Below are 13,533 nucleotides of genomic sequence, written 5' to 3'. Positions count from 1 at the left end.
CAATGAGGGTTTTGAAAACATTTTGCCTCTAAGCACTTTTGATAAACAAAATGCGTCTGACTTTTTTTTGTTGTGATTTTACAGGTTTCAATCCCAGATGTTTGATGTGTTTCTGCATTTTGTGTGTTTCCATACTGTTTTTTTTACTTCGTCCCCAAATATGGTTTCAATACATTTGTTGCTGTTGAGATGGCCTTTCATAATTCCCTACATACACAACGTTGCCGCTAATCCTGTTGTCGTGGTCGCACACACTGGGTAGACTAAGACCGTTTACTGAATGATGAGCCAATTTGAGTAAATGTCATCATTTAGAAATCCGTCATATCTGTCCAGCTGCTTCATCAGCAGCGCCTTGAAGTTCTCCAGGGAGTTGGTACGAAATAATCCTTCACGAGTCTTCTCCAGGGACATCCCATGATGTTTTCTCTGTGGCCATTCTCACACACACACACACACACACACTGTACATGTATTCACTCCCTCATCCCCTCCTCTACTTCCTCCATCCTGGGTTTCATCCACCTGTGTTTCCCCCGAACGTAAACACTGCCAGCAGCAGAAGCAGGTGTCACCTGAGGCCTTCGTCTTTTCACTGTCTACAGCAACAGCTTCTTAGCAAACTCAGCCATCCCTGCACCGCCAGCCTAATGCACTTATTACTGCAGAGTCCACTGAGGGATCGGTTCCTGCCTCATAGTCGCTTTGGCTGCACAGGGTGATGTAACTGCTAGCAATTTACATATAAAATACACCAGAGATACGTTGGCCATGTTGAGGCAGCATCAACATTTTGATCTTGTTTCTCTCTCAAATCCCCTAATAGAGCGTAAACAAGATTACCATACATTTTGTGTTTTGGTCATTTGGGACATGATGCGGCCGTGATTCTGTAATGACCCCAAGTACTGTAACTGATTTTCTGCTAAACCCATTTTCTCTTGCATTTGCAAAAATCAAAACATAACTCAGCATCCATCTGTGTCTCCTGTGTTGCTGTTTGATTTTAGCCCTGAATGCACTGGACAAAGCCTGATTTCTTGATATTGGCCTCGTCCCAGGTTTTGTTGACTCATGAGCAGACTAAGACAGGCTGAGTGGGGCCACATCCATTGTGCGGTTGGAGCCGAGCCTGTAACACTCAGCGGTGATGATGGTGAACAGCTGGGCCTGGCTGCCGGAGCCGTCAGCATGCGCTAAGATGATCGATAGCTTAATGGCAGGATTTCAGCCTGTATTTGGGCAGTGTGGCAGTACATAATGTGGAGTGGGGTAATTATTTCATCGCAGCTCTGAAACTCGGACTTTTTCATTTTCCACTGAGCTCCGTGGAGGGCAGCAGGTGACGCCTTGTGTAAAAATTGCACGGAATATTAGGTGAAGCTTTACATTGGCTGTCTTTTTTTAAATTAATGGATTTATTACCTTTGAGTCAGGTGTTATTCAACTTATCAGGCTGTTAACGTGAAGCTTTGATAACCACATTGAGTTTTAAAAACTGAGGTGCTTTTCCTGCTTTTTAATATGAAAACAAACACCACCAGCGTTGGTCCCGGTCAGTGCAGGTTAATTAGGTTAGGTTAATTGTCTTGTCTTGAGGGAAGTAAAGACTATGATGGGCAGGAATTTTACCACTTCTATTAATGTACATATAATATTTATTGTTTTGTCGCCCTGCTAAACACATTGAAACTGCATGTGATTGTGGGCTGAACCAATTTTAATTAGAATTTTTAATTTTTAATTAGAAAAGATGTACTCAGTGTACAGTCAGGCTGCATTTCCTCTCTGAGGAAAAGTTGGGTGTCAATTAAATTTGCACATACTGTATATTCTGCTGTGCACTTTTCTGTTAGATTTGTTCTGCTTTGTTGACCTTAGATCTAATAAACCTTGTCCGTGGTCAAAGTGTCAGAGGGGCAGTGGTCTTTGTTTCATCATGTTGCTCTTCTGTGCAAAGAACATCCTCAGGGGCATTAATGGGGGTCATAAACTCTGATACGGATATTTGAACACATTGAACTCTAACTGGCCTTGCTCAGACAGGGACACATGCTTCCCCCTGAGGCCATTTCCATGAACAAAATTGGAAAATAGAAACTATTGATTTCTCTCTGTGTTTAATGTGATTGCATTGGCAGCGTTTGCTTATATTTAAGTTTTCCCCCTCTTGGTTTCTTTATTTGGAAGCGAAAAAACAGAAAGTGACTCTCATTCACTTTTGTATAAGACAAAGAAGATGGACCAGCAGGCTTGTGTTTTGGGGGCTAAGAGAGTTAGTTATCAGCATCAGACCATAACTGTACATAATCTAAATGTAATCCAGCATCAGTATGCAATGGTGTGAGAACCTATACAATCCAGGCTTAGACTTATTGTAAATGTTCTAAATCCAGCCATTGTCCACAATAGGCTTTTCCATGCTGACAGACAATGAGGCCTTATAGTGTTAGAAATTACATCGAAATATCACAGAGGGTTGTTCAGACTTTACAAAGACGAAGGCACAAACGTATCCACAGCACAAAAAATGCTGTAATTCATAATTAAATCCAAAAATCCCTCCCAATTAAGGCTTTATGGATACAGTTTACACCTTATGAAGAAATAGGAAGGTCATTCATTGTGGTGGAATCACTGATCAGTTTTTATGTCACTGTTGTGAAACATGATTATTCAGGGGTTGAAAGTGTCGAGTCAATTGTTTCTGAGTAAACATAACCATCACGTAACCGGCTGATTAAATTGAGGTGTTTACTCTATAATGTTTAGCTGGTGCTGGACTAGATGCCAGTTTGTTATTGATAGTTTGACGCTTGCACAGCAGCAGCTTTGGCTCCGTTCCATTTCTAGGTTGAAGTAATTGACACGTCGCCCACTGGGGTTTGTGAGCGGGGGGTGTATGGCATTGCAGACAGCTGGCAGAGCTAATAGACCTTTGAAGCTTCTAAGACAAAATAGCATTGATGTTTTCAGGCCCTGAAATGCTGCCGTCCACTAAAACGCCTGTAGAGGGGAGGCTGAAACACACGGGCACTGGGATTTGCTCTAAAAGCCACTGCCAGTGGTGTTGGTCTGCATGAAACCTGCACTGATTTGCTTCACTTTGTGGTGGTGCACATTGTTACTCACATATTACTCTGGTGACAGATAAACTACACATCATTTTACACGTATGTGCATGTACGAGTGAGGAAGAGTCTAACAGAGACATGGTTGTGACGTGCGTCATGGTGTTTATGTATGAACTGGATATTGTGAAGTATTCCTTGTTTTCCTGAATTCATTAGATAGATGATTATTATGTAAGAAGACTCAAACATCACATCATCGTTATTTATTTATTTTTACTTTTCTCTACTCATGAAGTTTTTGTACCGAAGGATCGTAAGTGCACGTTGCTTTATCTTAAGGCTTCAGACACAGACAAGGTTGAGAACCACTGCAGTGGAGGATTGTTGGCCTCTACCCACACTTCCCTCACCAGCTTGTCATTAGGAAGAGAGAGGATATCTCAGTCTGTAGTGCACCAATTATGACCATTGTTTTGGTTATGTCAGGACAACTATGGAATTAATTCATTTTAATAATATATAATAAGTTATTTTCTGTTTATCCTTTGTCCTGTTTCAGTTTTATGCAAACACACATTCTTTCCTGTTTCTCCATGTCCATGTTTCATGCCTGACCCCGGTTGATATTTACTGTTTGATTGAACCGAGAACTTCCAAAAACATCACTGCTGCCCTGACATGGGAAGTTGAGACAGTTCCAGTCCTCCACCCTTCACTGGGATACCAGTCTTTGTTTCTGTCACACACAGAGGGTGGGTGTTCACTCTATTACAAGTCAGTGGGACGTCATTAACTCTGTGAGAAGAGGCTTTAATGTAATTAACAGAGGAGACGAGAAAAGGGTGGGGATGCAGCAACACTGGGGTCGAGTGAATCATCCCAAACCCCCTCCCATTGTCAAAACCCCTGTGGAGAAAGTATGCCTTTAATTAAAAATTCCCCATCAAACACACACTTGTGCACACACACACACACACACACTGTGAACAAATACCACTCCAGGTTTTATGCGCTCCAGTCAGAACATGCAGGCTTGATTAGTATTAAGCCTTATCTCCAAAATGGACAGCTTCTCAATTGTGTTTTTTCCTCAGCCGGCTAATTTCATGACGAGTGTAATTACAGTGTTTTCAATTTCAGCCCTCTGCAGAGTTATGAGGCTAACAGTCTATCTCTGCACTGCAGCTGAGTGGCCCTGGACGTGTGTGTGTGTGTGTGTGTGTGTGTGAGTGAGTGTGTCTCCGTGTATCCCAGAGTGCTTGTGGATGTGTGATTGTTTTTTTGTGACTAAAATGAAAAAGAGAATTAGCAGGTCATGCAGAGGAATAATACAAGAGGCAATTTGATGGCAAATCCAAATTAAAACCATGACAACTGCATAAACCTAACAGTAGACAGCAACTCTTGTTCAAACAGGGCTGATTTACTAATAATAGCGAGGGAAAATATTACGATAATGTCAGTACAAACATTTCGGTGCCAGCAAACCAACACCTGATCCAAAATGTGCTCAGTAACAGTGTGATATCCAGTAATCTGATTTACTTGTTGTCTGTCTGGTGTGTTTCCAATAGTAGGAGGATGAAAGGCATGTCAGCTCTGATTAGAGCTGCTGAACTGGCACCATTTGAGTAAATGTGTATTTGTGTATTCATGCCTGCGCTTTGGTCACTCTCCAGTAGGGAGATTGGAGCTGCCCTAAGGCAGTGGACATGTTCCCATCCTCCTCGGCTCCTCGTCTCATCTGCCTTAGCATCGTTCTCTTCCTCCTCTTCGTCTCGGCGGTGCAACTGTTTCCCATCTGATATCCCCACTTTTATTTCTTACTCAAACGCTCGGGAAACAGCTGCTTCACATATCTGTGCACTTATAGAACACACGAGAGTGCCTTTTCAGCAAAAAACAGCCTGTGTATATTCAGATGCAGGCAGCTCATCAGTGATGCTCTGTCAGCTTTGATAATAACTTGGGGCCCCCGAGGCGCTGTGGCCCCCGATATTTTGTCACACTCCTTCAGCTCTGCAAACACAGGCCATCGCTGCCAGGAAAGAGGCTCTGCTTTCACTGATAATGAGCTCTGTGTCCTCAAAGATAGTCTAGCGTGGACGGGTGCCAGATTCCCTTGAGATGCCGCTTGACTCCTGACATCAGCAGGACAGTAGTTTAGGTGTTTGGGCGCACGTTTCCACTGGCTCATAGACAGACGTTCATTTAAAGTAGAAAACGGTGATGAAAACCTGCAAATAAACTGAGAAAATCTTAGCACTGCAGCATCTATATCCATTAGTTTGCCTCTGTTGGTTTAAATGGTCCTGTTCCACGAAGACAGAGTTCCTTCTGACTGTAAATCTACCTCTAATCTGACATGGAGACACATATTTAGCTAACAGTTTAGCGCAGTAATTAGCGTTTCTGAGCTCTGTGCCTCTGCCAAGTGCCAGCCACCCAACATCTGTTCCTCTGCTGCCGCCGGGGGCTCGTTCTTCCACCCTCGTCCTTCCCTCCTCCACCAGCCATCTTTGCCTCTCTGCGGGTGGCAGAACATTTATCGGGTCTGGAGTGAAGTGATAGGCGCAGGGAAAAGGATAAAGAAGAGAGACAGGTCTGGTGCCCTGCAGGACTGTCTGGGGTTTCATTTGAGTCTTAAAAGGAAGAGGTCCTCCTCCTGTGGTCTCTTCGACCCCTCTTCCCACTCCCCCTCCTGCTACAATTAAATTTGAAGAAGCATGTTGGGCCCCCCAGCCTCAGCATACTCGCCCTAATGGGAAGCTTCTGCACCTGTCTGCATCTACTGGATTGATACACCCTGTGATAGATTATCCATTTGCCTATTGTGTATGGCAGGACACAAATGAGAGAAGACGCACATGGAGACTGTTGCATCTTCCGTCACTCCCCATCGAACACACCGTTTGCTCACTGCCATTGTATGATTTTCCTTTCCCCAGCAAGTAATGTTCCTCTATAGTGTGGGGGCCCATTTAACTCTGATAAGACATGGTTCAGGCAGTACAGAGAGAGGACAAACACTGTCCTCCCTATTCTCTCATTTTGTGTTCTTTCTTTCTCTCCTCCTTTTCTTTCCTTGACATTTTGCCTATAGCTGCTCTGTGGGCAAATTGTCACTTCAGAGTCCTTGCCCCAACAGGAAGGGAGGGCAAAGTGGGTGAGGTGAGGTGGAGGGGATTATGACAGAAACAGGATGAAAGGGGGGAGAAAGGGGAAGGAGGTAGAAAATAAAGTTACTGTTATCAGAACTTGCCAGGAGCAATGCAAGCACAAAGCTGCTCGGGAATCCAATTTAGTCTTAGCTGTTAGTTTAAGTGATATCAGTGCAATTAGCCGTCACAGGTCAGCGTGTGAGCCCAGCACGATAAGTGATTTCCTGAAATCCCACTAGTGTGTGTGTGTGTGTGTGTGTGTGTGTGTGTGCGTGTGCGTGTGCGGGGGGGACACAGCATCTCTCCAAGAAGAAGAAGAAGAAAAAAAGTCCACAAATGGACGTCTTTGCACAGCCGTCTAATAAATGTCAGCTGCCTCTCGGCTCTTTTGTTTTGCTCTTGTCAGCTGCTCACTCTATATTTAAATGGATTTTGCTCCTCTGTCTCTCTGCAGGGCTGGCTTGGAGCTGTTTTATTTGAGCCTCATGCAGGTTTATGGTGCACTATGTATTGTTTTTGGTGGGTTACAGACAATGTCTACATGCAGTGATTTCCACAAGGACAGTTACAGGAGACGGCTTGTTGGAAACTCCTTTGGTACGAATGTGAGTTTGATTCGTTTATGGAGCTCTAGTGTGGGTTGCACTGCTGAGTTTTGACTATATCTTGTTTTCCACATTATATTTGTACCTCAAGGTTACTGAACAGGTGGGAAACCCCAGTGAAACTCTAATAATGTCACAACTTATATGGCATTTCATCGACTTAGGGATGTTGGGAAGAGGAGGAGGAAGCTTTCAATCAAAAACATTATTTACAGTAATAGATAAAACATATTTATGTACTGACTAAATGTGAGACCACGTTGTTTCCATGTAATCTGCTCTGTCTGTTGGATTTCTACATCAGTACTTGATTTGTTTTAATAAACTCGCAAATAGTTTCCCATGTAATTTTTTTTAATGATACCCTCGATGTGTCAGTGCTTCAGTGTTTTCTGCAGAAAATGTGCATTGGGATTTGTAATGAACAAAAAGAACAAGACATTTTCAAATAAAGATGTTCATCTTTAGTGTTTGTGGTTCAGTTTCATGCTGAATCAAACTTTAGAAGTGCTACAATTGTCTGTAGGAAAATGAATGTTCATTTCTCTCGTGGTAATTCTTCACTATATTTTCTTATCATGTTACCTGAGGGTCAGGTATTCAGGCTAAAGAACAACTAGCTGGTCACTGCAGGACCAGTGAATGTGCTGTAAAGAGCTTACAAAATGAAAATGTGACTGTCATGTGTTTGACCTAATTTACACACACGCTCGTTCCCTACGAGGATTTCACCTGACTGACTGTGATTAACACTGAATTCACCCGATCCTCCTCTTCCTCTCTCTTCTACCTCCCTCCCTTGTCCTCGCTCTCCAGGGGAGATCTGTGCATTCAACATCCACGGCCTGGAGGCGCCATTCGAGGCAGTGGTTCTCAACGGTACATCTGGTGAGGGCCAGCTGAGGGCCCGGGGGCTGGTGGACTGTGAACTACAAAAGGAATACACCTTCATCATCCAGGCTCACGATTGTGGTTCGGGTCCCGGTGGCACAGAAGGCAAGAAGTCCCACAAGTGAGTAAAACAGACGCTTTAAACAAAGGGGGTCTGACAGAATACACAAGTACATGTGCAGCATAAATGTAAACCTGGCTGGAAAGGATGTTTGTGGGTTACCTGGAGTCAACATCAACACCAGGTTCAAGCACAATCAGGAGGTGGTACAGCAGTAGTTCTTAAAACAGGGCAGGTCGACAGATGTCTGGTTGAGTTGAGCTGATACTTAACACATCAGGGCCCAGATGTTTAAAACCCAATGTAGTTTCATGCAAAAAGCAGAAATATCCATGTGCATCCATCAGATGTGTGAAGCTGCATTTTTGCATGAGCCTGTTTTAAATTAGCATTATCCATCTTTGTGAATCAGGATACACAAACATGGCCCTGATTTCCAGGATCAATGGGGACAATCTGTGTGATCCTAATCAATACAGGTATTTGTACATAAACTATATATTCATAATGTCAGTGTAAACTTTATATTCATAATGTCAAACATTACACTGAACAGAAAACTGTAGGCTAAAGTTCTACCTCCTTTCCTCCCACTTAGTCGTTATCAAAGTCTATTATTTTGAAAGGCAAAGATGCCTTTCAAAATAATAGACTTTCACATAAAGCCTTTGGAAAAAGCCCCTGGCACATGACCTCAAAGTAAACTTTAGACAAATAACACTCAGATTACAGTAGGTCTACATCTCTTCATCCTCCTGCCTCCACTTGGCCACAACCTGATCCCAGATTGCTCCGAGAACCATCCATGCCAGCGCAGACACAGCGCACCCACCTCCACAAACACTGGTGGACTACTTTAAAGAGGTCAAGTGATGAAAACAATTTGTCACACTTGTTGGCTCTCCTGAAAGCAGCTTCTGTCTGAAATTACTCTCCACATAGCCTTTCAGACTACTGCCTCTGACCGCTGTATGCTGCACGTCTCCTCGCCGTGTTACTGCTGAATCCCATCACCTCAGCCAACAATGGAGCTAAGCACAGGGATCTATCATCTTGTCTATTTCATAGATGCTCACACAAACACACACAATGACACACACTGGAATTATAGCAGCGGGGGTTTTCAAGCCTCGGTGAAGTTTTAAATCAGTGGAGCATAACTTGTATTTACTGTTGCATGATGGTTGCTTGCTATCTGCGTTTGTTTTGCATATTCAGAATCTTTTGGATGGATTGGGGGGGGGGCACAATGGATGGCAGGGGTTCAAAGAAATGTGCTCCAGTTTGGAAAATTACTTCAACAAATTCAAAACTTCCCTCATTCTGTTCATAGGTAGCGTATGAAATAATACAAACACGTATCTTATAGTCACACGCCATGAGACAATAAGCCCATGGGCACAGACATGTTGTGTTCACTTTGCATCTTTTGTTTATTCTGTTGTTGTTTTGCATTATTTTGCACCTGTTTCGCAGTTTTGGATCCCTGCACTTGTTTTGTATTCTATTTTGACTGGTTTGGATTTTTTCTAGTCTATTTTGGTCTCTGTAGTTTTTAGCATCTCTCTGTTTTAATGGTCACCATGGCGACCGTTCTGGTCCCAACACCTGTTCTGATGATAATATTTTATTTTCTTTAATACCCAGGCTTCCTGTAGCACATTCCTTTCTATCAGCATAACGTACCGCCCGCTGTGACACAGACCTCACGTGGTTGGTAAAGACAAGTGGATGCTGGAGGGGAAGTGAATTTGGGAACACCTTAAATGGCCTGTCCTTTCACTGGCATCTCTCAAAGGATGAGACTGGCCTTTTGCCACACTGCTCACTTGCTCAGTCTGATTTAGAGAGAAGCTAACATGGAGGAAGAGTCACGCCTGAGGCTGTGCTAAAATTACACATGACATGTCAACAGCAGAGAAGGAAGGCATTCAAGAAAATGTGCAGCTGAAGAGGACAGGGCAGCGGATCAGAAGTGACGTGGGATGAGTTTAAACTTTTCTCTCTGTCCTCTAGCCTCAGTGGCTGCTGCCCTATTTCTCACTCCCATATGTTTTTTCCCTAAATGACTACAGCGCCGCTCTCCCCCGCTGTCCTCTGTCCCTTTTTGTCAGTCTTTCTGTCTGTGCTACAGAATCCAGTCTTTGAATATTTTGTCAGACTGCTTCTGTTCTCTTAAATGGATGCGTTCTCTGCCCCGGACGCACAAATCTGTCTCTCAGTGTGAATGAAATGTTGTTTTCTCGCTCCCAAATAAGACACTGCTTCCACTTCAAAATGCCATGTCAAACTTTGAATATATGCATCATCCCAGAAAGCCATTAAAGTGGTATATTCTTCTACTTTGGCAGAAAACACAGCCAAAGCAGGCTTTACAAACACTGACATTAATGATGGTCTTTCTGAGTCAGAGCAGCCTACAGATCTGAACCACATTGCTTCCCTCTGCCTTCTGCTGCGGAAGCTGCAGTCAGATTTGTCAGCGACGTGCAAAGCTTGAATGAATTCACCTTAAACGTCTTGAGTCTGTTTATGCTCCAGTCAGTCTTTAATGAAACACTAATTAATCTACAATATTGTAGAACTGACCTTTGCCAAATCAACAAATTGCACTGAACAAGTGTTCTTTGATTAAAGAGCCACGCGTCACGCTGTAAATGTTCATTTTGTTTCTGTTTAGTGATGCAATGTAGTGATTCAGCCTAGACGGAAAGGAAATCCTTTAATTAGCGTCTGTGAAAAATGATCTGCTGTGTGTCTTAAACTCAAATTAAACAATGGAACGTATGTATTTGTAGTTAAAGCTACTCATACAAAGCATTCTGGGTCAGTTAGACCTGAAAGAGGTCAAGCTTCTAGTTCTCTACTGTAATTAACAAACTGTTACCCAGATCTACATAAGTCTGACAAAACTCCTCTGGGATTTGAGAGTGTTGCCTAAAAAGTCTGATGAAAATCAATCACAGATATAAAGGATATAAATCCATTAATCCGTCATTTAACATGTATTTAACATGTATTCAGATTTCTGAGCTGGAGTTTTTGCTGCTTCAAACACAAATAAGAAGTAGCTGTTTCATGTTTTCCTGCTCGTTGCTGTTTACATTGCAAAAAAAAAAAAAAAGGCACAGCTTGTGTGTGGAAAATTACTTTTCAGTTGAGCTGCTCACAATTCCTACTCATGGGGCCAAGAATAAAGTATAAAGTGCTTTTCATAACAAACTCACAAGCCAAACAACAGTATCATCATTAGCAAACAGAGCCCCCACCCCCCACCTACACACTAGAAGTCTTAAAATCACCAGTGTAGCTGGGCACATGAGCGCTTGCTCCCCTATGGGGATGGGTGCAGGTTATTTGCATCAGACTATATGTTTCTCTGTACTGTTTGTACCTCACGATTCCCCACACACCTTTCTCTACTGCTGCAGAGTCCTAATTAGGCATGAGGGACATCCCATGTCCTTCTAAACCCTGTCACATTCATAATCCCTCCCAGGGCTCACACCAATGACAGGTGTGTTTAACGCAGGCATAGGGGTTAAGTGCCTGCAGGCTTTCTGGGGCTGGGGGTAATGCATCCACAGCAAAGGGGGTCCCCCCAGGGCTGTGAGTGGACATGTGTATGTTTGAGAGAAACATATATGTAGTTTAGACACACACACACACACACACACACACACACACACACACACATACACTGTGCTTGCCAACGTGGTTGGTATTAAAGTTATCGTTAATGAATCTTAAAAACCTGAATGTGCCGTGCTCGCTGTAGTTTGAAGATAATTATCTCAGTGTAGTGTGTTGAAGGACAGACATGCACACACACACACACACACACGCGCGCGCGCACACACACACACACGCACAGGCACACACAAATCCCAAATGCTGAGTCAAATTCACACTGATATACCTACATTTGCATATAAATAAGACAAATACCTTTCCACAAATACAAATACCGCTGGGGTTAGATAGAACGATTTTGCATCTCATAACCACGTGCACACAAACACACTCATACATATAGACAACCCAGTAACAACACACTCAACATTAACGGAAAAGTCACTTTCTTATAGCTGAAGAAGTGGGCCAGAAGCTGTGCCTTGTTAGCATAAGCTGTCATGATAAGTGCCTACAGTGACGAGACCAGGGAACTCCACACAGAGTGTTTTCCTGTCAATACGTCGGCTCTTTATCCCACCAAGAATGTTAACTTCATGCTTGTCACACTTGATGCTAATGTGAGTGAAACCTCATTCTGTCAAAACCTGTTAGTTGACGTGATTATTATTCCTGGTAAAAAGAAGAAGGTGTAGGAATATCTCCAAATAACATAATGCAATAGAGTATATTCTCAGTGCTTCAGTCATGAATATGCACAGCCAGGAACATATGTGCTTGTCTGCTTTGGTTAGTGGACGAAAGAAAGTGAAATCTCTTTTCATTCTGGGTTCAAACAGTGATCAGGTGTCACATCAGCAGTTGTTTGTTTGTTTGTTTGTTGTGGAGTCACGTACATGAACATTCAGTCATTTAATTTCACACAGATTTGCTCGTACAGATAAAATAGATTTTCTCCATAGTAAGTGGATCAGAGATTATAATGTTAACACCTGTATGTTCCTGTGTTCTGTGACACAATCCGTCCATGATTTGATCCGTACTACCTGCAGTGGACCGAGCAGAATCTGGGCATGAAGCTAAACATTAAACTGGATTACCATTCTCTCTCATCACCTTCTATTGTATTTACACAGGCCCCTATTAGAGTCCCATGTTAGCACCTCAGGGACCTAGTCAATGTGGAAAGTGGGATTTCCTTGAATATTGAAGAGGTTACCGCCCCACTCGGTGTTGTTCATTTGATGCCACTGGTGTAGTTAGGCTTGTTTATTTCCATTCTAGTCTTATAGGAAATTCATGGGTTGACCTCACGGCTAATTCTCGACAAAGATTAATTGAGTCCTTTGCCTTGTGCTTGTTGTGGAGGTGCATGTCTGTGTGTGTGTGTGTTAATATGTAATAAGGTGGGAACAATACTAACCTACCATTAACACACATCACCTGGTTTTAACGTGAAGCTGGTGTCTGACTGTGCCTGCAGGAGCTTTTAAATCCCACCTGACATTTTGTTAAGGCCTGATTAACAAATGAAAAGATTCATTCTGAAAGATACAGACAGTCGGTGCAGTTTTATGAGCAGTGGCACAATGACCCGGCTGTAATTTTTGAAGAGACCTTTTATATTTGCAGTAATATAACCAACTGGTATTAAAGTACCAGTATTTTGGCATTAAAACAGTCTCATTGCAAATGTTTGTATGTCCTTGTTAAAATTGCAAATAGAAATTAAGTCACAGTCTAAAACTACTTCCAGATCTGTAACTTTGCATGTTTTAGTCTATTTATTTTGCTCACTGAGTAAACAAATCTACTAATTTAGACACTGAAGTCAGTAAGACAGTATTTAGGGAATCAGGGTCAAAAACAGGGATATGACCCATATTCTGTATAATCATGTGTCATATGGATACAAAATCCCCACAGCCCTCACTCTGTGTAAAAATATATTCTAAAGTTCAGCAGAAACTATTTTAGTGAACTGATATGAGGTTAGAAAAACACAAGTGAAATGCCAACTAAACTTGGTGCTAATGTAATTATCACATTAATGAATGTGTTATGTGTAATTCTATGGTTTATGTATAAAACTACATCTTCAAACTTTA

At 42.5% G+C, this 13,533-nt stretch overlaps 1 protein-coding gene across 1 annotated transcript in view; it reads left to right on the top strand.

The window, feature by feature from the left end:
- LOC113137710 (calsyntenin-2-like) overlaps positions 1 to 13,533 on the top strand; it is a 191,864-nt gene that overhangs the window by 103,914 nt on the left and 74,417 nt on the right. The window contains exon 3 of the mRNA XM_026319561.2: positions 7,657 to 7,852. Coding sequence (XP_026175346.1) covers positions 7,657 to 7,852 — 196 coding nt within the window. The remainder of the gene's footprint in view (positions 1 to 7,656; positions 7,853 to 13,533) is intronic.

The sequence above is a fragment of the Mastacembelus armatus genome, chromosome 13 (assembly GCF_900324485.2).
Source record: "Mastacembelus armatus chromosome 13, fMasArm1.2, whole genome shotgun sequence".
Taxonomy (NCBI): Eukaryota; Metazoa; Chordata; class Actinopteri; order Synbranchiformes; family Mastacembelidae; genus Mastacembelus; species Mastacembelus armatus.
This window is presented reverse-complemented; position numbering and strand designations above follow the sequence as displayed.